This window comes from Perna viridis, chromosome 6 (assembly GCF_037379345.1).
Source record: "Perna viridis isolate PV_CMFRI_1.1 ecotype Kerala chromosome 6, ASM3737934v1, whole genome shotgun sequence".
In the NCBI taxonomy this organism is placed as follows: Eukaryota; Metazoa; Mollusca; class Bivalvia; order Mytilida; family Mytilidae; genus Perna; species Perna viridis.
Window position 1 is genome coordinate 44144626 of NC_142450.1, and position 25688 is coordinate 44170313.

General features: G+C 33.4%; 1 protein-coding gene across 1 annotated transcript; it reads right to left on the minus strand.

The window, feature by feature from the left end:
• Positions 1-7935: 7935 nt before the first annotated feature.
• Positions 7936-21566, minus strand: LOC148615177 (peptidase M20 domain-containing protein 2-like). Its single transcript, XM_088589831.1, has 6 exons — positions 20987-21566; positions 20217-20365; positions 19695-19837; positions 18865-19019; positions 8503-8737; positions 7936-8219 (listed from the first exon to the last, which is right to left on the minus strand). The coding sequence occupies exons 1-6, from the start codon at positions 21371-21373 to the stop codon at positions 8080-8082; spliced, it is 1209 nt and encodes a 402-aa protein (XP_088445957.1). The 5' UTR covers positions 21374-21566; the 3' UTR covers positions 7936-8079.
• Positions 21567-25688: the final 4122 nt, after the last annotated feature.

The following is a 25688-nucleotide window of genomic DNA, read 5'->3' on the forward strand; positions in this document are numbered from 1 at the left end:
AATATGCTTTATCTTTTGATAATATCCGGATCGTTGCTTCTTATTTAAATTTTAAAGACCTTGGCATTAAAGTCGGTCATGTTTTACAAAAAGAATGCCGACTTACTGTTTTTTTAAATAATTAAATGCTAATTTGACATATGAATAAATATATAGGTATGAAAAAGACATTATGCAATTTGCAAGAGTTATTACCATATGTATATTTAATCTACTATGTTATTTATTAATATAATTAAAGTACACGTAAAATATGTCGAATGCAAAAAAAGACAAAGCAGGTAAATATACCGGCAGCATTATACGGATCTATATTGGTATTTCTCTATACGTGAAGGACAGACCGGCTTGTTTTACATTCGTATTAAAAGCAGCTTATAGAAAGTATTTGTTGCTCTTACAATTTTATTGCTACATTCTCTCAGTGAAGACATAAACTTAAAACTGAAGATATAAAAAGTGTTTTCATGGAATGGATTTTAAAAGTTTTTTTCTAACAACTTTGCATACATAAAGTTATCCATTTCCAAGGATCAGAACCTTTATACAAACACACAACTCTGCAGACCTATATGTATCCACATCATAGGATCAATATCTACAACTGGACTTCAACAGTGATTCAAAAAATAAAACCATTTTTTCCAAACTTGTTTATTTTCTTGTAAAAAAAAATTCAGCTAATCTTATGAAATATTTTTTCCTTGTTTATGAATTAAAAAGAATTTTAATCACAAATTCAGGCTATCGACAACGAACTGCTTTTTGGAGTACAGTTGATTGTAAATGCTTTGGAGTTCTGACCAGACAACAGTAATACCTATTCATTGATTTTTGGGCAGGACCATTGGTAACAATGAATGCTCGAATTCTTCCTGATTGTGCAAGAGCAAATGGGAGTCGCTAGATCCTCATACGCGACTCATTTACCATTTTTCAAAGACAGTGTGGCTTTGGGTATGCTTTCATCACATATATAAACTTCAGAAATTATGTTACAATTTACTACATGTATTACTACAAGTTGACTGACAATGTTTATATAACATGTACATTTATTTCCTCATGTATATTCAAAACCCAATAAATATACTTCATCTGCATATATTATCACGTTTTAATTAAAATTGTTTAACTGGAAAGTTAGAACTCACAATCGACCACTCATGGTTGACAGGAGAGGGTCTTACCAAACATCATGTGATATCACAGGAATGTTTATACTCAATACGAATGATCGTAATTAGCTGAAAAGTAGTGAACCCTTATCCTGCCATTGAGTGGATCTATATGCCACTCACAGCCCCCTCCCCAAGCCTCATCATCTGCCATCATTAATTGACACATAACCATTTCAAGTGCACCCTATAGACTGTTTGAATAGATATCATTTCCTTTGTTAGACAAGTATGTACAATTACGCCTGTATAGGGAGATTTCTTATGATCTAAAGTTTGGGTGTTGGATTACAAAGTGGTTTTCAGATGTGACATATTTTTTTTAATTTCACAGTTAACCCTTTTTCTAGCTACCTCCACATTCTTTTCCCTTTTAAAGCCAATATCGCAACAAAAATGTCACTCCATACATTTTTGTATAGAGTAAAAGAACATAATTTTAATATATATTTCGCTTCATATCCTCCATGAACCCGACTGATTTGAATTAATATCTTTATCAGTAATTGAGAATCATTGCTGTTTTCCTTCCTTTCCACAGCGCAAGAAGTCATCAGAATAATACAAACTACATTTACACTTACTTTTAGATTGTTCTTTAAAAAAAAAACAGTGTAATGCGGTGGAAAAGGTTTCAAAAAATAGAACTGCTTATTGAAACTCACAATGGTAAAATCTTATTAAAATATTATTCATTATCAAATTTGAAACCAGTTAAATTCACTTTGGGATTGTCTACGGAGCCAAAATGCTGATTTGATGTCACACTTACTTACGTATTGCCCGTTATGCCTGGTGGTATGTAGGGCAGCAACAAAGGATCTCTATTGGTGACGGTCTTTCGCCATCCTTTCAATAGTTCCCCAGGTTTAGTCTCTGTCCTTTACCTCAGCTTCTGTGGTTCTCCTCCATGTTGTTTTAGTTCTCCCTCTCTTTAATTTGCCGTCTGGTGTCCAGTGTAAGGCTTCTTTGGAATGAAAAGTATTGTCTTTTCTGACGACATGGCCGATTCACTTCCATCTTCTTCTCAGCAGTATTGTTGACATGTCAAGTTGGTTGCATTTTCTCAATAGTTCTTCATTACTGATGGTATTGGGCCAGAATATTCGCAAGATACGTCTTAAACACTTGGTATCAAATGTTGACAGTTTTATTTGGTCAAGACCTGTCATTTTCCAGCACTCAGAGCCGTACAAGGGTGTTAAAAGTATGCAACTCTGGTATAGTTTAAGCTTTGTTGGTTTGCTATACTGGCTGGACTTCCACACACTATTGAGTGAGATAAAGATGTTCCAAGCCTTTCCAATCCTATTTTTGATGTGTTTGCTGGCGCCCCGTCATTACGCACTGTGTTATCAAGGTAAATGAAGGTATTTGTTGCCGTGGTGTTCGATGTGTTTATGGTCATAACTTCTGTTTTAGTTTCACTGATGTTTAGACCTATATGTTTAGCGAATTTTGAATGGCGATTGGTCTTATGTTGTAGGTGTTGGTGTTTATGTGATAACAAGGCTTTGACGTCACCATAGTCAAGATCTCATAGAACAGTGTTTATTTTCCATCTAATTCCTCTCCTCACATCTTCGGTAGCATTCCTCATAACCCAGTCGATTACTAAGTTAAAACGGATGGAAGACATAACACAACCTTGTCTTACTCCTGTCTCTACTTGGAACATGATGTTACTGTTCTGTACGCTGCATGTGAAGTTATGGTAATATATCTATTATTTTGCTTGGAATACCATAAGATCTTAATATATTCCATAAACTGTCTCTGCGTATGCTGTCAAAAGCTTTCTGAAAGTCAACAAAATTGATGTATATCTCTCATTGTCATTCAGTGCATTGCTCGATCAGCTCCTGAAATTCTAAATTATAATCTTGGCTACGATCTTACTGGGTATAAGTTTTATTAATTCTATCTGACAGGAATTACACTGTAACAAGAGGCAGATAACTAACAAATTAACAATACAACAACGACAGACAAGGTAGACATTCATATAAATAAATAGTAAATTTTCATACAAATAAACAAACATTGTATGAACAATATATGGACCAACATAATCACACCCGGTAACTCAAAAACTATTCATGATCAGGAAGCACATGAATTAAAAATATAACAACATCTGAGCTCAAATACTTTATATACAAGTAGATTTAACATGTTACCAAGGACAGCTGGAATCTTATTATTCTTGAATGTAAGTTATAGTAATTTCATGAGATCTTTGACAAAAAATGCCAATTTGTTAGCACTGTTATATTGCAAAACGTCAACAAACCATACATTTTCCCTTTCGATGGTCTATTTATATGATATGCCGAAATTTACTTATTACGGAGATCAGTAACTTTTGCACATTTACACAAAAAACAAATAATGTAATTCGTCCTGAACTACCTTCTATGTACACAAATGGCAAAACCGTTCATCTCATGGTACCCCAACCCATCTACCAGTCTCTACCGATATTTTTACGTTCGAAATTCTGGGTTTCCAGATCAATTTTCTAAAGAAATTTGGAAGTCTCAACAAATATGGTTCAATGAACCAGCTCATCTTTAAGTTTGAATAAAGTTGGCCCCTAGTAGAATCATTCATATCACTGTACATTTTCTGATAAAATTGTTCAGTCAATGTCTGTTTTATTACATATTTAACATCAAATTTACTTCAAACCTTTTGTGATTCCCACACATAAGTAAGGCCTAGGTTATCAAATAATTATTTCATACTCAAAAGCCAGGCTATATATACATCGTTAATAGAAGAAAAAAAAACACATGCAAAATTATACAGAGAACTTGATATAGATAGAAGTGCGATACCCCGCCAGTTATTGCAGTTGTTGAGTGCCCCTTTCTTAATAATGCTACCTTTAGCCAGTCATCGGGTACTTTGTTGTTGTTCCAAACATGTTCGAATAACAGTAGAAGTATAGAGGCAGCAATAATTGGATCTGCCTAGAACAGTTCAGCATTCAGATTGTCCAGACCTAGCGCTTTTCCGTTTTTCAGAGACTTTATGGCTGTGGCTATTTCATCAACTTTTGGTGGATTTGTGTTCACTTCAGATCATTTTCTGATTCGGGTATGTTAATTATTTGATCAGGTGGCGGTCTGTTAAGTATTATATGAAAGTGTTCTGCCCATCGTGCTTCTTGTTCACTCTCTGTAGTAAGAAGTTTAATATTTTTATCTTTCACTAGCATGTTGGTGTTGCATCTATATTTTCCACTGACTAGCTTTGTTAACTTGTAAATTTGACCATGTTATTTCTTTTCAGCAGCTTCAGCTGCTTGTCTAGCAATATCTTCTATTTATGATCTTTTGTCTTTCCTTGCTTGTTTCTTAACTTCCTTATCAGCCGTTCTGTTATCTAGTGGTTCCGTTGCTAAGACTTCAAAACGGTTTTTGAGCTGGGTGACAAAAGTGTTCTTGACTTTTTCAGTTTGTCCGTGTCAAAACGTTTACTAGATGTTTTGCCAGTACTCCTCAACTTAACTTTCAACATGGCGACAACAAGATCCTGATCACTGCTCACATATGCACCTCTTCTCTATTTAATATCAATCATAGATCTTCTCCATTTTCCGTTAACCATGATGTGGTCAATTTGGTTTATATCTCTACCATTAGGTGAGTTCCAAATTAGCTTGTGTATCGACGCGTGTGAGAAAAGGGGTCCTCCTCTTACCAAGTTTTTTGATGAACAGATGTCAACCAGTCTTTCTCCGTTGTTGTTCATTCATCCACGTCCATGTTTCCCATAACTCGTTCCACGCCGATATTTTCATTTCCAACTTTTGGCGTTTAGATCACCCACAACGATAACCCACAACAGATTGTAGCTGGTCATAAAAGGTGTCTTTGATGGTGTCTTCACTGTCATTGGTAGGTGCATAACACTGGATCACAGTTAAGTTGTTGTGACGATCTTTGAATCTCGCTTTCAAAAGCCTATTGTTTATTGGCCTCCAAAAATGAGAATGCCAAAATCACCTGACGCTTTTAATATATTTTGAAATAGATTTCAGTAACTACGAGCGTTCTGTTATTAGATATCTCATTTGGTCTATATGGTGTATGCTATGGTATTCCTTGAAGAGAATTGGATGTATTATTGAGATAACTTAATGGTGTGTTTGGTGTCTCAGTTTTTTGTTAAAGACATATAAAATTTGATTATTCAGCAATAGCAGTGTTACAATTTCCTTGTGATTATAACTTGTACCACAAGTACCCAATTGTAAGCTTCAATAGAAAACAACCGCATTTTGACATTACTCGACGTATCGGGAAGTAGACATAAGGGGACCCACTATTAATCAATTATAAAATCATGACAAACAGCCGTTTGGCAAATTGTTTTTTAGGACTTATGCAGTATCTTTATTGCTTCATTTATTTGACTTTCTACACTATAAACCGTCTTCAACAAAAACGTTAGTTGTGCAGAATTTGTTCGTTTTTATTAATAAGTCGGATTACTTTTCAATAATATAAGTTCTCTTACGTACTTGTAGAAAGTTCCAAGGTTACTTGATTAAATAGCTGTATGCGTTTTTTTTCTTTAAGATTGAAGAAATTTTGCGCAAAGCATATCAGAATAGTATAAAGTAAAAGTAGTTCGAATGGAAAGTACTGAATTATATACTTAAATATAATTATTTTTTATTTCCACCAATTGTTAATCTCTTCCAAGTCACTTTTTCACAATTTCTAAAAATAGTACATAATTTTTTCCAATTCACGACATATCTACCGTATGTTCAAAACTTTATTTTAAAATATACAATGGAATGATTCAGTTTCGGGAACTTTCCATTTTTCATTTTTCATTGAATTCATCATCAAATCGGCAACTTCGGATTAAAAAAATGAATAAAACTTAAACTAGAATTATTTCGTTGGTTTTCGAATATTTTAGAAAACTATGATGAGAAGTCAATCCTTGAAACGCATTTACTGAATTTCAAACTTGCAGTATTTATATGATGGGTATTTTTGTAATCTTTACAAATATTTATTTCGATTTTTTAGATATTCCCTACATAATTCATGTACAATGACAAAGTATCTTTTTATTGATTTTTTTGCCAAAAAAAAACCGTAAGCATCCTAAATTAGCATGGCACTGTAACTTTATTGGACCAGTGGCGGTGTTATTTTGTTATGTGAGTGATGTTTGTTTGTTAGTTTGTTTCTTCCTGTCTTTGTTTTCAGATTTCAAATTGTTTTCATCAAATGGCATTGTTGAAATTTAGACTTTTTAACACGATATCATAATATAACAGTAATATCTAGTATAACAACTGAAGACAGTAGGGTCTAGTAACTTTTTACCAAAAAGTTACAAAGTGAAAAAAACAAATGAGCAATCGGACTCCACCAAAAACTGGAAGCATGGACCAGGTGCACCAGTAGGGTAAGCATCCTTTGCTTTTTAAGAATCACCAGCCGAGTTGCTCATAAAAAGTCAAGTCGTCCTGGGTAGAAAAAAAGAAAAAAAAAGAGAACTATGACACAGTGAACAAATAAGTTTTCACGGTGTAGATGGATATACTGTAACGATCCACGAGTTCATGATGACCACCACAAAACTTCTGTAGTGATGACTTCCATCTTGTAGCAGTATATTCCTGTTCCAGAGCCCTAATTGTATGTAGTTTAGCGCGATACAAAACGTCAGCGTAGTTGCGGCAAATTCTGACATAACGTATGAGTTGTGGTATGAACACTCCATACGCAGGTACTGAAGGGATGTTGCCTCACATGAAAGGAAAGTTGACAATACTGAATGAAAAGTCATCGCGTTTGTTGTATAGTCTTGTCAATAGTTTTCCTTTATTATCGATCTGAAAGTGTAGGTGAAGATATGAGGCTGACTTCACAGTGTCTGTACTGTCCTTTATCGCAAGTTCTTTTGGGTAGATGCGATGTATACAATTCCCGACACTAAGATTGTTTAACAATAATACTTCATCTATATAGCGGAAAATAAGATTAAAGGATCTAACTGAACGATTTTCCTTCTTTTGGATCAGATCTGCTAAAAAGTCAGCCTCATAAAGTGAAGAAATAAGTCAACAACTAGACGGGCACAATTTGTACCTATTTGAATGCCGACCTTTTGTTAAAATACTGGACAAATATGTTGTCGATCAAATATTTCAGCCTTTTTTGACAGCTTCCTCTTCTGTATATTAAGAAGATGAATTGGAACTGTTTTTTTTTACAAAGTATGAGAACTACATATTTGTATCTAGGTGTACCGTCTTTTTTGGAGTAATAACGATGTGTAATGTTTTTGAGTCGGGATTTTAACTGAATATGGGGAAAAGAAGTATAAAGAGTGGAAAAATAATAGGTTTTAATGCTATTGAATTCTGATAATTATCTTGAATTAAGGGTTTCCGAAAAACTCTAATCAAATGACATAACGATTGCGTTTTGTAAGCATTAAAATGGTTATTTATTGGTTAGTAAACTGTCTTACTATGGCTTTCATCTATGACTTTGTAGAAAAAAATATACTAGTATGTTTTACGTACATTTTCTCAATAAGGAATAACTTCCCAATGTACAGGTATTTTATTACATGTTTCCAACAATTTATTAAATTTTATCTGCATCAAGTATTAACGTATATATTCCTACCTCTCATAATTCAGTGTTTGGTTAAATGTAATAGAAAAAGAGAAAACTAAATATATATAAATATGAATAAAACGAAAAGAACTTGATGTGGTTAGAATAGATATTAAACATAAAAGTATCAACCATTGTAAAACATATTAACAGTGTTTCTACCCTATTTCAACGTGTCAACTGAAAACAACACATAACTCACTATTTGTGTATTCATTCACAATGACTCATAATTTTGACTAAACGGTTTTCTTAGACTTAAACTCATTAAATTCCTCCTTTATCTCCTTCATTAGACTTTCATTGGACAAGATCTCTAAAGCTGTCAAGGCCATAGCTTTCCCTTGGGCTAAAGTGTAGCTCTGTGCTTTTGGATCAACTAAAAAGAATTTAATTAGATTATACCATAGTCAACTGTTGTCATCTTAACAAAGTATTTTGTTCAACGATTTTCATTGGGAGAAAATCTACGTTTTGATAATCATTTTAGTAGAACAACCGGTATCAGTTGATAAGCTATATGTATTTTAGATTAAACTTTTAATCACGCAAAAAATATTACCAAACTGCTGCTGTTATATTTCCATATGAAAACTTATATTAGTTTTTATTTATATTTGTCCTGTGAATTAACGAGGAGCCTTTTTTTATCAGTATCATACTTGCAGCTGCAGCGAATTCCTTGGAATGATTGACGGCTGTAGTTTCTATTCCAAAGACAGGATGAATACTGGGTACAATCTGAGACACATTGCCCATATCTGTGGACCCTCCGGATTCTTCTTCTTTCTTGTCGAACTTTACACCGACATGTTCTGCGAGCTTTCTGTATACATCAGCCATTTTACAGTTCGTGACAAGGTTCAAATATGGTTTCTCAGAACACGAATATTCTACCTTTATTGAATGATAATTTAAGATGAAGTATGAGGACCCATAAATTCTTATTATGCCTACTACTATAATTGTGGGAAAATTATCATTAATTCGGAAGAAAACTCAATAATACGGTAATTTATATTGTAAAATTTCAACTTAATGCATTAAGTTAGTAATTCAAAAAGTAAATATTGAGAAACGTAGCACTAAAACCATCTGGAATGCCATTTAGGGAAGAAAATAGCATTTTTTCACTCTTTCACAACTTATTTCATAGTGACATCAAGTGTTAACAAAAAATCATTAAACCTGAAAGTGTGCATTCATTCATTCATTCATTCAACAGGAAAAAGGAGTCTCGTTTAATGCTGGATCTCTAAGTCCATTTAGTAAAGAACATTCAAAAATCACGTTAAAATTGCTTCAAAAAACCTTTACCTGTACATGTATCATGTGACCTAGCTACTTATCACATGATTACACACCTGGCCAAACGTCTAATTACACCGCAGCGAGTGTAGTAGGTATATTAATTAAAGAATTTTAATGCAGTGAATGGTCATTTTTTAAATAAAATAAAGTCTAAAATAATTTTCGATTTTGATATAATAAATAGTCACTGCTGTGAACATGCATATATGTACATTGTACTTGAATGCACTTACTTTGAACCGAGTCACTTGGATCCATTGTTGGTTTTAGTATCCATAGAAATCTCCTACTTTTCTATTTTGTGATTTATTTTTGCGTTGACTGTGGTACAAAAATGATAGGCCTCAAATAAGCTCGTATAAGCATTTGATTTTATGCAGGTGGTCATATTTCAAATATAAGGGCAGAATTCAAATTTTCAAGAAATAAAAAGGCGGGACAGCTGCTAAGAAAAATAATTAAATGACAGGTTTTTTTTATTATCCTAATAGTTTTTGTTATTATTATGTTTTTCTATATTAAATAAGAAATTGCAAAAATTAAAAGGCATAATAGAAAATTTTATCCTACACCCACCACCTAAAAATCTAACGACTGCTCTCTTAGTGCATAGAAACATGTAGCACGCTGTATAAAGATATTTTGGTTTGTAATAATTGTTGCATCGCGTTTTATACCCGAATGTGATCCGGCAAATTTGGAAACATTGTTCTAATATCAAGCGCAAATAAAGCTTGTAAAACGCTCCCGATTCTTATTTTGAATGTCGGAAAAACAAAAGCCATCTTCTTTGTTTGCCTGTTAAAAAAATCAAGGCTCTGGGTATTTTTCTAATGAAATGATTAAGAACAGTTCTATATATCTGACAATGTTCATTCAAGACTGCCTTCTGTATCCCGAAAAAAATGTACAATGCATGCACATATCAAACATGTCCCTACGTTTATTCGATTTTGCAAAGTTTATATGAAAAATATATGTTCAATCTTGAGCATATTTGTGCGTATAAAATCCTGTTGCTTGAGTTTTTTGTATACATTGTAAAATTTCGTTCGTATTCAGTTTCACCTTTCTCGAATCTCAAAAAATTGTAAACACTAACCCGTAGTTACCAGATGAATTGCTCTGCCGGTGCGCACGATTCATGAGGTGCATGGATGTACATGTAAATTTTCAACAGTCATGTGTCAATAGCTGTGCTCAATAGCATACCTGAGTTTAAGTATTTATCATGACAGTTCTAATCTAACATTTACGGGGCGCCGAATGGTTTTGTACTCAAAATTCAATTTTGTACAGACAAAAGTGAATTTTGTTCAACAAAAATAAATTCTGATTAACAATATTTTTAACATACTACCAATTTTCAATTTAGTGTCACAAAAATCTATTTTGTAGACAAAATTGAATTTTCACAAAAGACAATTTTGTGTCACAAAAGTCTATTTTGTATGCAAATTAGTTTAAAAAATCATTTTGATATGCAAATGAATTCTCTCATCACGATTTTGTAAGGTTTCTCATTGAGTGAGTGAAATTAAAATGGCGGCTGTTTATTTTTTCGGAGATGGAATTTCTACTTGAAATGTATCCATTTAGTTTATAACTGATCTATTCCTATCATAAAACGACCTCCAACCATCAGTATTATCAGCCTTAAACCAACCTCAATATATCTGGTGAAACTGACCGGCAGTAGGGGATGATAGATCTTCTTTGAGATGGTACAGCGTTCAAAAGCCAGTTATCGACCATCTTTAATAAAAGTATTCACGGACTTATAGAACATATTTTCTAAGATTCTGCTGGTGTTTTGGAACGTATGTGATTTTGTTGGACATTACTAAACTTTCGAAAAAAGTGAGTTATATATTTTATTTAATCATCGACAATCAAAAACGTAAACATTCCACCACCGATTAAAACTCACTTTCGAAGTTAAAGAAAGAGCTTGAGGATGTGCATAAACAAAATAGCGAGTTAAAATCGGCCGTGTCGGAATTGCAATATGAGTCGACTAAAAACAATTTGATATTTTATGGTATTGTAGACCGACCGAACGAGAAGGTTAATCAACTCCTGAAAGGTTTCGTGCGCGATGAAATGAAAGTAAAGGAAGATGTTAGATTCAAAAGTGTACGTCGTATGAACAGCAAGTCAAAACCAAGACCGATTGTTGCGTCATTTGAAAATTTCAAACAGCGTGAACTGGTCAAGCATTCCGCTTATAAACTGAAAGGATCGCCGTTCGGTCTTAGCGAACAGTAGGCACGAAACCACAATTAATTTTCCCACTGTCTTCTTTATAGCCTTTCTGTAATTTAAAAAAATTCCACCGGCGCAATTCAATTCAGATTTTCAGGGATGTTAATTTGAACCTTCCAACAACTTATATAAAAAAATATAAAAAAAATTACTATTATTTTTTTCAAATTTTACGCATAAACACAGAGATACGCTAAAAAATGACCCAAAATGGCTTCTGGATGTCACAAACTTGACCTTTTTTGACCTCACCAAATCACAACCTAAATGTCAAATTTCTCATTTCAACACATCTACTAAAATAATTTCATTATTCCTCTTCCATTTGAGCACAAAAAAGTATGAGAAATTCTGAAAGGAAGTGTTTCTAAAAATTTTTTGAAAAATCCCCTATTATTATAGGAACTATACCACGAAAAGCTAAGGGCAGATAATTGTGGTCTCGTACCAGTATCCTCAAGATGTTCTGGCTACACGTAAACAATTGCTTTCGATTCAAAAAGAGGCCCGCAGTAAAGGAGCGAAGGCGGTGATGGTACAGGATAAACTTTATATCAACAATGAGATAGTAGATCCACTTAACTATCAGCAGCTCATGGCGAATATTAAACCGAAGGAACCCCCGAAAAAGAACCAAAATGGTGAGGAACAAAGTGGCGGTGCAAATATTTTCATGAACTCCGAAACTGAGCAGACCAACGTAAAACAGATTGACAATGGTGATTTTAGGAAAGCGTAGAGGGTGATGTGTTAGTTTATAGAAGTTCCAATGATCTAAAACTTTTAGCTTGGAATGTGAATGGCGGTTTGTCAAATAAACTAGAAAACAAGTCTTTTTTAAATCTTATTTGTACTTATGACATTGTATTTTTGACTGAATGTTGGATAGATAGAGAGCTGTCTATAGATATTCCTGGTTATAAATGTTTTTTGAATCCTAGACTAAAGTCTAAATCTGTTCAAGGAGGTGGTATAGTAATTTTGATTAAAGAGTGTTTTGTAAATTTTGTAACCTCAGAAAATTGTATTTTTGATACCATAGTATGGTTAAAGATTAAGAAAGGTGTAATTAGAAAAGACAAAGACGTGTATATTGCCTGTGTGTATATCCAACCAGCTAGGTCGAATTATTATAAACAGTATAATTGTGATGTGTTTGATGAATTAGATAATAGTATTGCATTTTATACACCGCTTGGTGAAGTGATGATTATTGGTGATACGAATAGACGAACTGGGGTATTAGATGACTTCGTTCGTAATGATAGTGTTCATCATACAGTAAGAAACCGACTGAGTGACATATTCAATTACGTACAAGACACAGAACTTGTTGGAAGAAGAAACCCTGATTTAAATACGAACTGTTATGGTTCAAAACTTCTGTCACTGTGTAAAGCTACAAACTTGCGAATCCTGAATGGTAGACATATAAATGGGTATGCGAATGACTTTACATATTGTTGCGCAAACGGAATGAGTGTAACAGACTACCTAATCTTACCTACGTCATTATTTCCGACGGTCCGTCAATTCATTGTTTCTAACTTAACAACTTTTTCTGACCACGCATTCCTACATATCCAGATTCAAACACTTCGTAATATGGACAATAATAGTGATAATGACTTGCAAGATCGTGAGGGTGTCGAGTACGAACAACAAGATAAATTCAAATGGAATGACAATTACAAACAACAATGTGCCGAGTGTTTGCGATTGAATTCGGACAGGATTCAGTTATATCATGAACGTGTTAATTTTGACAGTCAGGTATCGCTTGACAACTCGTTGGCCGACTTTACCAGTGTGTTAAATGACATTATGTGGCCGTTTTTCAAAAAGAGCACTAGAACTCGAAAGCCGAATCGACAAACTAACGGACGTGAATTTGATAAACCTTGGTTTACGGACCGTTGTAGAGAGCTGTATCATCTTTATATTAACTCTTTGAACATTTTTAATAGAGCTAAAACAGAGGTTAATCATCGAAAGTTAATTCACGCTAAAAAGGAATATAAAACTTTAGAAATGCGTTTGAAACGGGAATATATGCGAAACGAAGGGAACATGTTAGACATGATGGGATTAACTAATCCCAAGCTGTTTTACAGTAAATTTAGGAAGAAATCATCACATAAACAATCATTGCCATTACATACTTTTTATGACCATTTCAAAAACTCGTGTTCGACCGATGGAAATGTTACAGGTGATGACAGTTATACTACAAATACAGACAATGAATGTATTTATGAAGAACTTGATAGGGATATAACTGAAAGCGACATTATAAAGGCGATACGAAATCTGAAACGCGATAAAAGTCACGGTCCTGACTGTATACTCAACGAGTACTTTATTGAATACAAGGAAGTTTTTATGCCATTATTAATCACCGTTTTTAACGGAATTCTACGTTCAGGAATTTTCCCAAACGACTGGGCAAAAGCTATCCTCATACCAGTCTTTAAGAAGGGGGACATAAGCGATCCAAATAATTATCGTGGGATTAGTTTAGTCAGCAATTTCGGGAAACTGTTTACATCTGTTTTGAATCAGCGGTTGATAGAGTGGTCAGAAACGTTCGATATAATAACGGACGCCCAGTTCGGCTTTCGTCCAGGTCTTGGAACAATTGATGCTATTTTCGCCTTGACCTCATTAGTTTTTAAATCTTTGTCAGCTAAAAAACATTTATACTGTTGTTTTGTATACTATACTAAGGCGTTTGACACGGTCCAACGCTATATGCTGTGGTACAAGTTATCTAACACTGGTATTCAAGGTAAACTTCTTTCTGTGATTAAATCAATGTATTCAAACGTTAGTACTTGTGTCAGTGTTGATGGTTTTAATTCTGAGTATTTCAAAAATGAAATTGGATTAATGCAAGGGGAAGTATTATCACCTATACTTTTTTCTTTATATTTGAACGATTGTGAGATGGTTTTTATAAACAGTGACTCTATCCCAATTGAGGTTAAAGAACTTAATTTTTTTTGCTCATGTATGCAGATGATATGGTAATTTTTTCAGACACCATATCGGGTCTTCAAAAGCTACTTGATACATTACATTTGTACACCTCCAAATGGTCATTAAGTGTAAATATAGCAAAAACCAAGATTGTAGTGTTTAGAACTGGTGGCGTTATTTATGAAAATGAGAGATGGTATTTTGATAACCAGGAATTAGAAATTGTAGACAGGTTTAGTTATTTAGGAGTACTGTTATATTACACTGGTAAATACAATTTGTTACAGCAGAAACTTTCAGAGCAGGGCAGAAAGTCCGTTTTCGCCTTACGACGAAACACTAAGGATATGTTTCTGAACTATGTATTTCGGTTATCACTTTTTGACACCTATGTTAACAGTGTACTATCCTATGGTTGTGAAATATGGGGTGCACATAAGGCACCTGGTATAGAGCGAATTCATTTTACTATTGTAATAATGTTTTGAAAGTGAAAGGTTCTACGAATAATGTAATGGTATACTATGAGTTGGGGAGATTGCCTTTATTATACACTAGAAAATGTAGAATTTTCAAGTACTGGTTTAAGCTATTGTGTACCACAAACTGCATTTTGAAGAGTCGTTACACATTTCTATATGATGAGCTATTGTCCAAGCAATAAGCTAAACTGGTTGTTAAAAAATGAACTCTACAGTATTGGTCTTGGTGATATCTGGTGTAACCAAAATTTTTTCACAGATAACAAAATCTGTAATGACTTTTTATTTTTGATCAAAGAAAGACTATATGATTGTCAAAAACAGTATTTTGACAGTTTGTTAAGTACTTCAAGTAAATGTTCTAATTATCAATATATTGTTCACAATTCATGTCTGCAATTTTATCTTTCTAAACCATTACCAGATGTATATAAGAAATGTATTACACAATTAAGGCTTAGTAGCCATAATCTGGCTGTTGAGAGTGGTTGGTTTTCTGCAGTGCCTAGACAAAACAGATTATGTAAATTTTGTAAGGATGACATCGAGGATGAGATGCACTTTGTATTGAAATGTCCAGTATATCAGGGTTTCAGATCGTATTTTATTAAACCATATTATTGGAAAAAACCATCAATGTTTAAGTTTATACAGTTCTTGTAATATCAAAGAGTTATTGCATTTGGGTAAATTTATATTTCGTGCTATGAAGTTACGTTTTGACATGTTATAATTTTACACAGTACCTTCTGCTTACTAGTATCAGCTAAAAATTATTAGCACTTATGTATTATAGTGTAACCTATAGTTGTATATGACTTTGGTTAATAAAGATTATAATCATTCGATATAGTAACCGCGGGTCTCGCAAACGCAGGTTTCCGATTACTTCGCGCAACGCAGGACGGTTAAGGCCGTTTTGAGTGACATTAAAAAAACATCTGCCACGCCCCCGCCTAAATCCGCCCATGAAAACAGGTCTTAAAATACGCGATTTTTCTACTTTCGATTTATTGGGATTTTCCCTGGTGAATCACGTAATCATTTCCTGACATCTTTCAACTCAATTATACAATGCTTTTGCCCGACCTGTTAATCGCAATTTGACAAGATAATTTGTATTAATGTATTTGTTCCAAAATTTGATGGAAAAAGAAATGAATCGTCAGATTAGCCAAGAAGATCATATTAGAAATATGTTGTGCGGTGAAATTTGTTAATCTTTCCAAGTTGACGAAAGATTATTTTGTTCCACTATCCCTCACAATTTTTTGCCAGATACAGAAAGATTCCTTATTTCATTCCAATTTTATTGATGTATGACACAAGAAATTTGGTTGAGTGGAACAGGTCGGGCGAGATGAAAAACCGACATAGTACGTGTCTAACTTTCGTCATCCTCCCAAGTCAGGGTTTTGATTCCATCATCGCTCCCTCAAATCCCTGACATCACTCATTCAAACTTGGCGGGTATCGTCCAGCGCCATCTAGTGAGTTACTTAAATTTAACCCGGATCCAAAATCCAATTAAATCACTCGTAATAGAAACTCTTCGATATAACTTACAAAGTGGCTACACATAACGTCATTTTTTTTCAGTAAGGACTCTAAACAGAATCTACGGTTATCATTATTGCTCACATTGCATCATTTGTGACATCATACAACTTTCATTTACAATATGGGATCGTTCATTACCTCGTATTATTGTTTACCTTTCCACAGGCATTTTATATTAAATCGATTTTCATTAGTGCTTCTCACTCGGAGAAGCAACCAACCGGAATTGGCTGGACGATACCCGCTAAATATGAATGAGTGATGTCAGGGGTTTGTGGGAGCGAGGGTGGACTCAAAACCCTGACTTGGGAGAATGAACTTTCGTTCCCTTTTGTTTACAAATGCTCAAATGATCTATCTTTAGATTCAAGATTAAGTGACATTGTGGGTTATACGATTACGATATCCGATATTTCTTTCACTTATGTGCTTTATTATAACCGTGCACATTCGTACCTTATCCACTGTATTGCGGTGAATGCTTCAAGTTTGTAATACACGTGTACATGATGCTGCACATTTTGAATTCATTTGAATATCCAAAGGATTCTGTAAACTAAATTGCATACAAAATTGAATTTTGTCACATAGAATTGAATTTTGGGACACAGAATTGAATTATGTCTAACAAAATTGAATTTTGTGAAACAAAACAGATTTTTGTCTCACAAAATTGATTTTGATTACAAAAAGATCAAGTCCCTTTCGGCGCCCGTAACATTTGTGCCAAGCGGTCCTGTCGTTGCTAATTGTTGTCAACAGTTCAGTTTTTGTCGTCTTTTTTGAATATTTTAAGTTTTAGCCTATATATTTTGTGTTTAATGAAGTTGTCTTTATTTCAGTCACCTGCATCCTGTCTTACGTCTGCATTCAATCGAAGTCTTTCCAATTTCATGGCATGGCCGAAAATATTTTTGAAAATACTTTTTGAAAACACATTTTACGGAACGGAAAACCAAAATGATTTGTTGCTTAAAACTTTTTTCATGCATAGTAGTAAAGGTACAAATGCAAACATTCTTTACAGGAATAAGTACGTGACTTTACCGATGTGTGAATACCCAACGATTTGTTTCTTACATTTATGTCCGGCTGTTAAATGTAAACTTTTTGTCTTAATGCCTCCTCAATTTGAAGCTTCAATGCTGAATTATCTGCAGTCATTTAAGCTACATAAAAAAAACACTTCTCTGGCTGAATCCAAATTAAATTTCAAAAAATGCAATACATATATTGTGATATCGTCATGAAAATCATATCACCTATAAGATATTGTGTTTTCGAAAACCTAATTATCTAACGTACAAATGCAAAAACACAGCAGATCCGCAATAAAGAGAAGAGAAAAAATATCATATTTTATAGACCCTGACCAGGTCTCGCCACTTAATCTAATCGTATATGTATATCGAATAGCGTAAAACATTACACTAACGTGTATTTTTTGTTTTTTTTTGTTGTTTTGTTTGTTGGTTTGTTTGTTTTTTCATAAACAGATTGAACACGATACAACTTTGTTTATTTCTTTCACAAACCAAAATTAATTTTACTTTTAGATTTCGTTAAAAGCAAAGTTGAAAACATTTGTTTTAATATTAAAAAAGGGAACATTTTCAGTTTACTGAAGTGAGAAATTTTCATTTCTGCTAGTAAACGCCATAGAGCCTTACGTAACCCCATCCTTTTTCTGGATGAAACAAATTTAATAAGTTTAAAAAATATTCTTTTCTTTTAGATTGAAGTGTCAATATATGCCATTAAGCCATAGGTAAACTATAAATGTCTCATGTTGATTTAATATTCAAATTGATACATAGAGGAATAGTTTAATTTGTAACAAGCTTTCTGATTCTGGTTCGCTTGGCGTAAACTATGTTATTTTGTATAACCTGATTTTGATAAAGTGAGGTCATTTACGTCGATTCAAATAATTCCAACCAAAATGATTACGGATCTATTCTTAATATTTGGATTTGAAACCACTAGAAATTATATTTGAACAGATAAAACGAAATAACCTATTTGTGATAATTTACTCTCATAAACTGGCCCAACAGAGGTGTGTTTTATTTTCATTAAACATTAATCTGGTTCAGCTACAGTCAATGTTAAGAGGTACGTTTTATTAGTTTCTGCTCTCAGTCATTTGGTTATTTGGTTGATAATAGAAACCTTCAAACTTCAATATTAGTTGTCTAATGGCACGCGCTAATAAACGGAATAAAATTTTATGTTTCAAAATTTCAGTTTTTACAAATTGTATTATTAATGCTTAAGAAGGAAATAATCACTTGTAAATGTCATCTTTACTATAAACATCATGTGGCTACAGAAAGGGGTGCATTTAAAAATTGGTTACTATGACGTATTTTTCGTCTCTGTGACAAAGAAGTGTAGATATAAAAATGTTTAGATACATGTACCAACCTCACATCCAGTTGCAATAGCCGCAGCTTTAAAACACGCCTTTATTTTTTCTCTCAATTCATCTAGTTCCGATTCTTCTGTTGTGCGAATATTATACTCAAGTTCTGTGTGATCAGGTATAATGTTTGGCTTGACTCCACCTTTTGTTATAATACCTAGTAAATAGATGTAAATAGTCACACTGTTGTACCTGAAAATTTTATTCGTAAAACGTATCCACTAAAACACATCTCTCTTTTATCTTTTCTTTTCTTTTAAGGTAACCAAGACCAAAGACCGAAAAGAGATTGCTACATCATTGCAGCTGTCGTCGCCATTTTTGTCAAATTCTGTTTAAAAATCTACTAAGGACATATCAACGAATGGTCAAAATCGGACTTACTCCAGCTTATATCAAACTAATTCAGAAAATAATGAAAGGATTTTTCAAATAATGAAATGATACTTTTGACAATGGAAAGCCTACAAAAGAGTCATTAGATTGAAGATGGACGACAACTATTTTAATCATCCAATAGCCAATAGTCTGAAAGTAATTATTTTGTTGTGTTTGTCTTCTTGAACATGTTAAAATATGAATAAGCTTACAATGAAATGCTCCTTATGATTTCGAACCTTTCATATTACCAAAACATTTCAAAGTCTGCATTAGAGAATTATTTTCTTTGAACTGCTGACATTTCTATTGTTTCCAGGTTAGGTATAAGCTCTTAAGAGGCTCTATTTACCATACCCATTTATATGAATAACTTTGTGAAATAAGTTTCTCATATTAGAATAATTTTGAATTTGACAAATCTCTTTTGACATTCTTAGTAAACTGTATATACCATGAACTCTCCATGATTGTTTGATCTGTTGCCTTAGACAAGATACATTTTGGTAAGCAAGAACAGCTGCATCAAGGGCGTTTACTCCTTTCCAAGGGAAAGATGCTGCATGGGCTGCTTTACCAGTATACTGTACTGTTAATCTTGGTATTCATAGATGACGATATATCAGGTTTATCAGAAGAAAATAACGCAGGTTGTGTCTATTTATTAAATAACACCATAGCAAGAAATTGATGAGACTGTTACCTTTCGCGTTGTATTGAAATTTGACCCATTTTCCTTTTTCAATGCAAATCATTTTCAAAACGTTTTCTTTTATTTTACTCGGAGCCTTTAATCTATCTCTTGATCATGTTTATGCGCTCAGTAGATATCTAATTAATAAAGTAACAATCTTACAAATGGTCCTGAACAAGATTTTTTATGGTTTTGTGCAACAATTATATATGTTAAAAAGTGCGACATAAGGCTAAAATTAATTTAAAAAAATGATACAAAATAGACAAAGCAGACAACTACCTGTCAACCCCTGTTGAACATGTATGAGATGCCGTTAATGTGTATGGATGAACCATCATAGCAGCATCAATATCATCCAGAACACCAGCTTTGATCATATCAATCTTACCACCGCCTCCTTCCTCTGCAGGGGTTCCCAAAACTGTTATCTTAACAGTAAAATACAATATTCATTGAAGTGTACCTTCCAATTAAGCCGTCAGGTATCAAATGTGTTGTTATGTTGGTTTTCTGGGTGTTGTTATGGTTGTGTTTCGTGTGCTTTTATTATGATATTCCGGGTGTTTTTATGATTAACGATGTTATGATATGTGTTCCGGTGTTGTTATAATTGTGTGCCGGTTTTATTATGATGGATAGCAGATGTTGTTATAATGGTGTTCCAAATGGTGTTATGAGAGGTGTTTTAGGTGTAGTTATAATGGTATTCCGGGTGGTATTATAATGGTGTTCCAGATGTTGTTATGGTAGCTGTTCCTGGTTTTGTTTTGTTTTGTTCCGGGTGCTGCTTTATTTGTGTTACAGATGTTGTTATAAGAAATATTTTAGGTGTAGTTATGATGGTATTCCGGGTGTTGTTATAATGGTGTTCCAGATGTTGTTATGGAAGATGTTCCGGATCTTGTTACGATGATGTTTTCGCGTTTATACCAAAGATTTCTCTTTGTCAGTGCACTTCTATTTCCGTACACATCAATAATTAAAAAACTTCGTTCGTATCTATAAACCATTTGCAAAATCGTTTTTAAGAAATAATTTAATAAACATACCTTTCCAAGAGGCGATTCCAAACTCTTAAACGCTGCAGATAACCCGACTGCTGCAGCAACCCCAGCCTCTGCTATCAAGTTGTGTCCACAGGCATGACCTATCTCAGGTAGCGCATCATATTCACATATAACAGCTATATTCGGTCCGTCTGCCTTTGATCCTATCTCAGCCTTAAAACCCGTGTCCACGACATAATTTCTTTCAACCTGAAACTCTTTTCTTTCAAGATAATCTGTTAGGATGTTATGGGCGTGGTACTCTTGATAACTGAGTTCAGGATTATTCCATATCTCGGTACTTAAATTGTTCAAATCAGCCGCAGAATCCACTATTGCTGTGCACACAACATCCTTAAACTTTTCCATCGCCTCTACTGGCTCTAGCATGAATGTCTTATTACCTTTCCCTCCAAAAGAGCACGAGATTAACTTCGCTTTATCAAATGTTCTTTAAGTTGACAATATGCTTTATCTTTTGATAGTATCCGTGACAAAAAGAATGCTGACTTAATCTTTTTCTTTTAAATCATATGCCACATGAACAGATATAAATAATATTCTTGTTAATTACGTAATCCACTTTATAAATATAACAGGTAAATAGACCGACAACATTACACCGATCTATTTTGGTATTACTGTAAACGAGAATTAGATAGGCCGGATTGTCTTGAATACGTTATTTTAACAATATCAAGCTTTTAGTGTATAAAAGTAGCTAAAAAAAGAAATTCTTGCTCTTAAAAATTTATCGCTACATTCTCTTAGCGAAGATATAAAATAAAAACTCAAGAAACATAAAAAAAAAGTTTTTTTTCATGGAATGGATTTCAACTTGAAGTGTATTCTTTTGTTTTTATTATGTCGATTTAAATGCTGCTTTTTATTGTAGTTTGTAGTACCAGACTAACGCATGATTTCTTTGAAATATTTCATTATGTGAATACGTATTTGTAGAATTTTTAGACAAACATTTGAAAAAATCTTTTTGACTTCTTTAAAAAAAAACAAGCGAAGCCTAGGGAATCTTAACATGGGTCCGTCATTAGAAAAAGAAAAAAGAAATTTGAGATGCCGTTAATGGGTATGTATGAATCATCAAAAACACCAGCTTTACTCATACCAATCTTACCACCGCCTCCTTCCTCTGCAGGGGTTCCCAAAACTGTTATCTAAAGGTTACAGACCACCAATTCAACCAATGAGCATTAGGAACTTACGCAAAAATAGTCCTACGCAGAAATTACCCCTGTTCCTCATACTGCTGTGAAAAAAGTTCTCATCTCATTTAAAAAATTTAAACAGTTTCTGAAAGGAAAAACATTTCTGTACATTTTATAGGTGCATTTTGCTTCTTGTGATGTGAAGCCTAATCTCCATAATGATTTCTAAATATACCCCTATCTCGTGAAAACACTGGGATTTCCCATGCTATTTATAGACAATTCACTTCCGGTGACCAGTACTGCACTGCAAGTCTGCTAACCCCACATGCCATTCTGAGGATTGTGAGCTGACATATGTAGAATCATGCTGATATATAGTCATCTGCAGGTTAAAGTTAAGGTAAAATCCAGAGAAGCCATTGAATATTGTGAAATTAGCATAGAAGCCTATGGGAAGTGGAATTAGTGGTTTTTAGCCTTAAGCTGAGGCCATGGCAAAATGATAAGTTTCTTGGAATAGCTTTAAACTACTTGAAGATCTTGTAAACTTTGCTATGAGAGGAATACACTACAAAAATCCTTCAAAATATGCATTTTTTTAAGTTATAGGTCCAAATTATGGAAAATTGGTCTTTTTGGCTGAATTTTATGTCCTATCTTGTGAAAAGTGTAGAAAATTTAGTAAAAATATCAAATATTTAACTTTGAGGGCTATATTTACTTAAATATGGTGGTAATCAGCACATTTCCCTATGGCAACATGGAAAATGCATTTTTGAGTACTTTTTTTGCTTTAGGTGCCCTTTACTTGTCATGTTTTATTGTGAAAACACTGTATTTACAAATTTAAAGCCAAAGATATCACCTTTTGCGAAAATTTAAAGATTTAGGGTTTTTGACATGTGATCAAGAAAAAGGGGAGGCATGTCAGACATAAATTTTTAAAAATAGACCAATTTTTCAGAAAATGACTACTTTTAAAGGCTATCTCTTTATTAATATTGTTAAAAAACAAGTTGTGATTGATTTTTTTTATTTGAATTGTCAGAAAAAGTTCTTTGCAAATATTTAATGCATTTAAGTATGGTAGAATATTGTCACTTTTTTGCTCGCGCAACTTGGTTACCCTATATTTAAAAATCAAATATTTAAAAAGTGCTTGTCACATTTCACTGAAACTTTGCAAATGCATTCAGTATGTGTATAGGAAGATACTTGTATAGTTATTTATTTTTTCTAAGACAGAAAGTGCCTCTTTAAGCAGAGGCCATGGCAAAATGATAAGTTTCTTGGAATAGCTTTAAACTACTTGAAGATCTTGTAAACTTTGCTATGAGAGGAATACACTACAAAAATCCTTCAAAATATGCATTTTTTTAAGTTATAGGTCCAAATTATGGAAAATTGGTCTTTTTGGCTGAATTTTATGTCCTATCTTGTGAAAAGTGTAGAAAATTTAGTAAAAATATCATATATTTAACTTTGAGGGCTATATTTACTTAAATATGGAGGTAATCAGCACTTGAAATCAAGTTTTGTGTAAATTTGAGCAAAAATTTGATTAGAAATGAGGAAAAACTCACTTTCATTACTGCGGTTAAGGACATATAAGCATTTCCCTATGGCAACATGGAAAATGCAATTTTGAGTACTTTTTTTGCTTTAGGTGCCCTTTACTTGTCATGTTTTATTGTGAAAACACTGTATTTACAAATTTAAATAATAGTAAAAATATCAAATATTTAACTTTGAGGGCTATATTTACTTAAATATGGTGGTAATCAGCACTTGAAATCAAGTTTTGTGTAAATATGAGCAAAAATTTGATTAGAAATGAGGAAAAACTCACTTTCATTACTGCGGTTAAGGACATATAAGCATTTCCCTATGGCAACATGGAAAATGCATTTTTGAGTACTTTTTTTGCTTTAGGTGCCCTTTACTTGTCATGTTTTATTGTGAAAACACTGTATTTACAAATTTAAAGCCAAAGATATCACCTTTTGCAAAAATTGAAAGATTTAGGGTTTTTGACATGTGATCAAGAAAAAGGGGAGGCATGTCAGACATAAATTTTTAAAAATAGACCAATTTTTCAGAAAATGACTACTTTTAAAGGCTATCTCTTTATTAATATTGTTAAAAAACAAGTTGTGATTGATTTTTTTTATTTGAATTGTCAGAAAAAGTTCTTTGCAAATATTTAATGCATTTAAGTATGGTAGAATATTGTCACTTTTTTGCTCGCGCAACTTGGTTACCCTATATTTAAAAATCAAATATTTAAAAAAGTGCTTGTCACATTTCACTGAAACTTTGCAAATGCATTCAGTATGTGTATAGGAAGATACTTGTATAGTTATTTATTTTTTCTAAGACAGAAAGTGACTCTTTAGGTTACAGACCACCAATTCAACCAATGAGCATTTGGAACGTACGCAAAAATAGTCCTACGCAGAAATTACCCCTGTTCCTCATAGTGCTGTGAAAAAAGTTCTCATCTCATTTAAAAAATTTAAACAGTTTCTGAAAGGAAAAACATTTCTGTACATTTTATAGGTGCATTTTGCTTCTTGTGATGTGAAGCCTAATCTCCATAATGATTTCTAAATATACCCCTATCTCGTGAAAACACTGGGATTTCCCATGCTATTTATAGACAATTCACTTCCGGTGACCAGTACTGCACTGCAAGTCTGCTAACCCCACATGCCATTCTGAGGATTGTGAGCTGACATATGTAGAATCATGCTGATATATAGTCATCTGCAGGTTAAAGTTAAGGTAAAGTCCAGAGAAGCCATTGAATATTGTGAAATTAGCATAGAAGCCTATGGGAAGTGGAATTAGTGGTTTTTAGCCTAAACAGTAAAATACAATATCCATTGAAGCGTACCTTCCAATTGAGCCGTCAGGTATCAAGCTTAAGTGTGTTATGATGGTTTTCCGGATGTTGATATGATATGTGTTCCTGGTGTTAATATTATTGTATTCCGGTGTTGTTGTGACAGGTAACCGATGTTTTTATAAGTATTATATCCCGAGCGACAGCGAGATGTAAAATATCGGCATAAATGGTCAGCCCGTGGTTAAGCAAATATTGATTACTCGGGCTCATTACAAAGCTAAGACACTACATAAATGTATTTGAATATACAAAAGCTCATTTGAAGTATGGTATTTGAAAAAAGTGCCGATTATAGGTGAAATGGGAGGGAAATGAATGTCCGAAAATTCCCCTTGTTATGAAAAGCTCATTATTGTCACATTGAAACTGAAAAATACGCGCCTGAAATGACAAGATAACTTCGATAATTAAAACAATAGTACCAAACATGTCTATTGTACACCGTTTATCTGCCAAAAAAATTAAAATTTTGGTTCATGTTGAGGCATTTTGTTCATGGGTAGGGTGGAAATTTTTCACCTAACTTGACTTGGAAAAGTTCAACTATTTATTACTTGAACTCATTTTGAAGCTAAGACACTATATAAATGTTCCGTATCACACAAAAGCTTGTTTAAACTACGGTAAT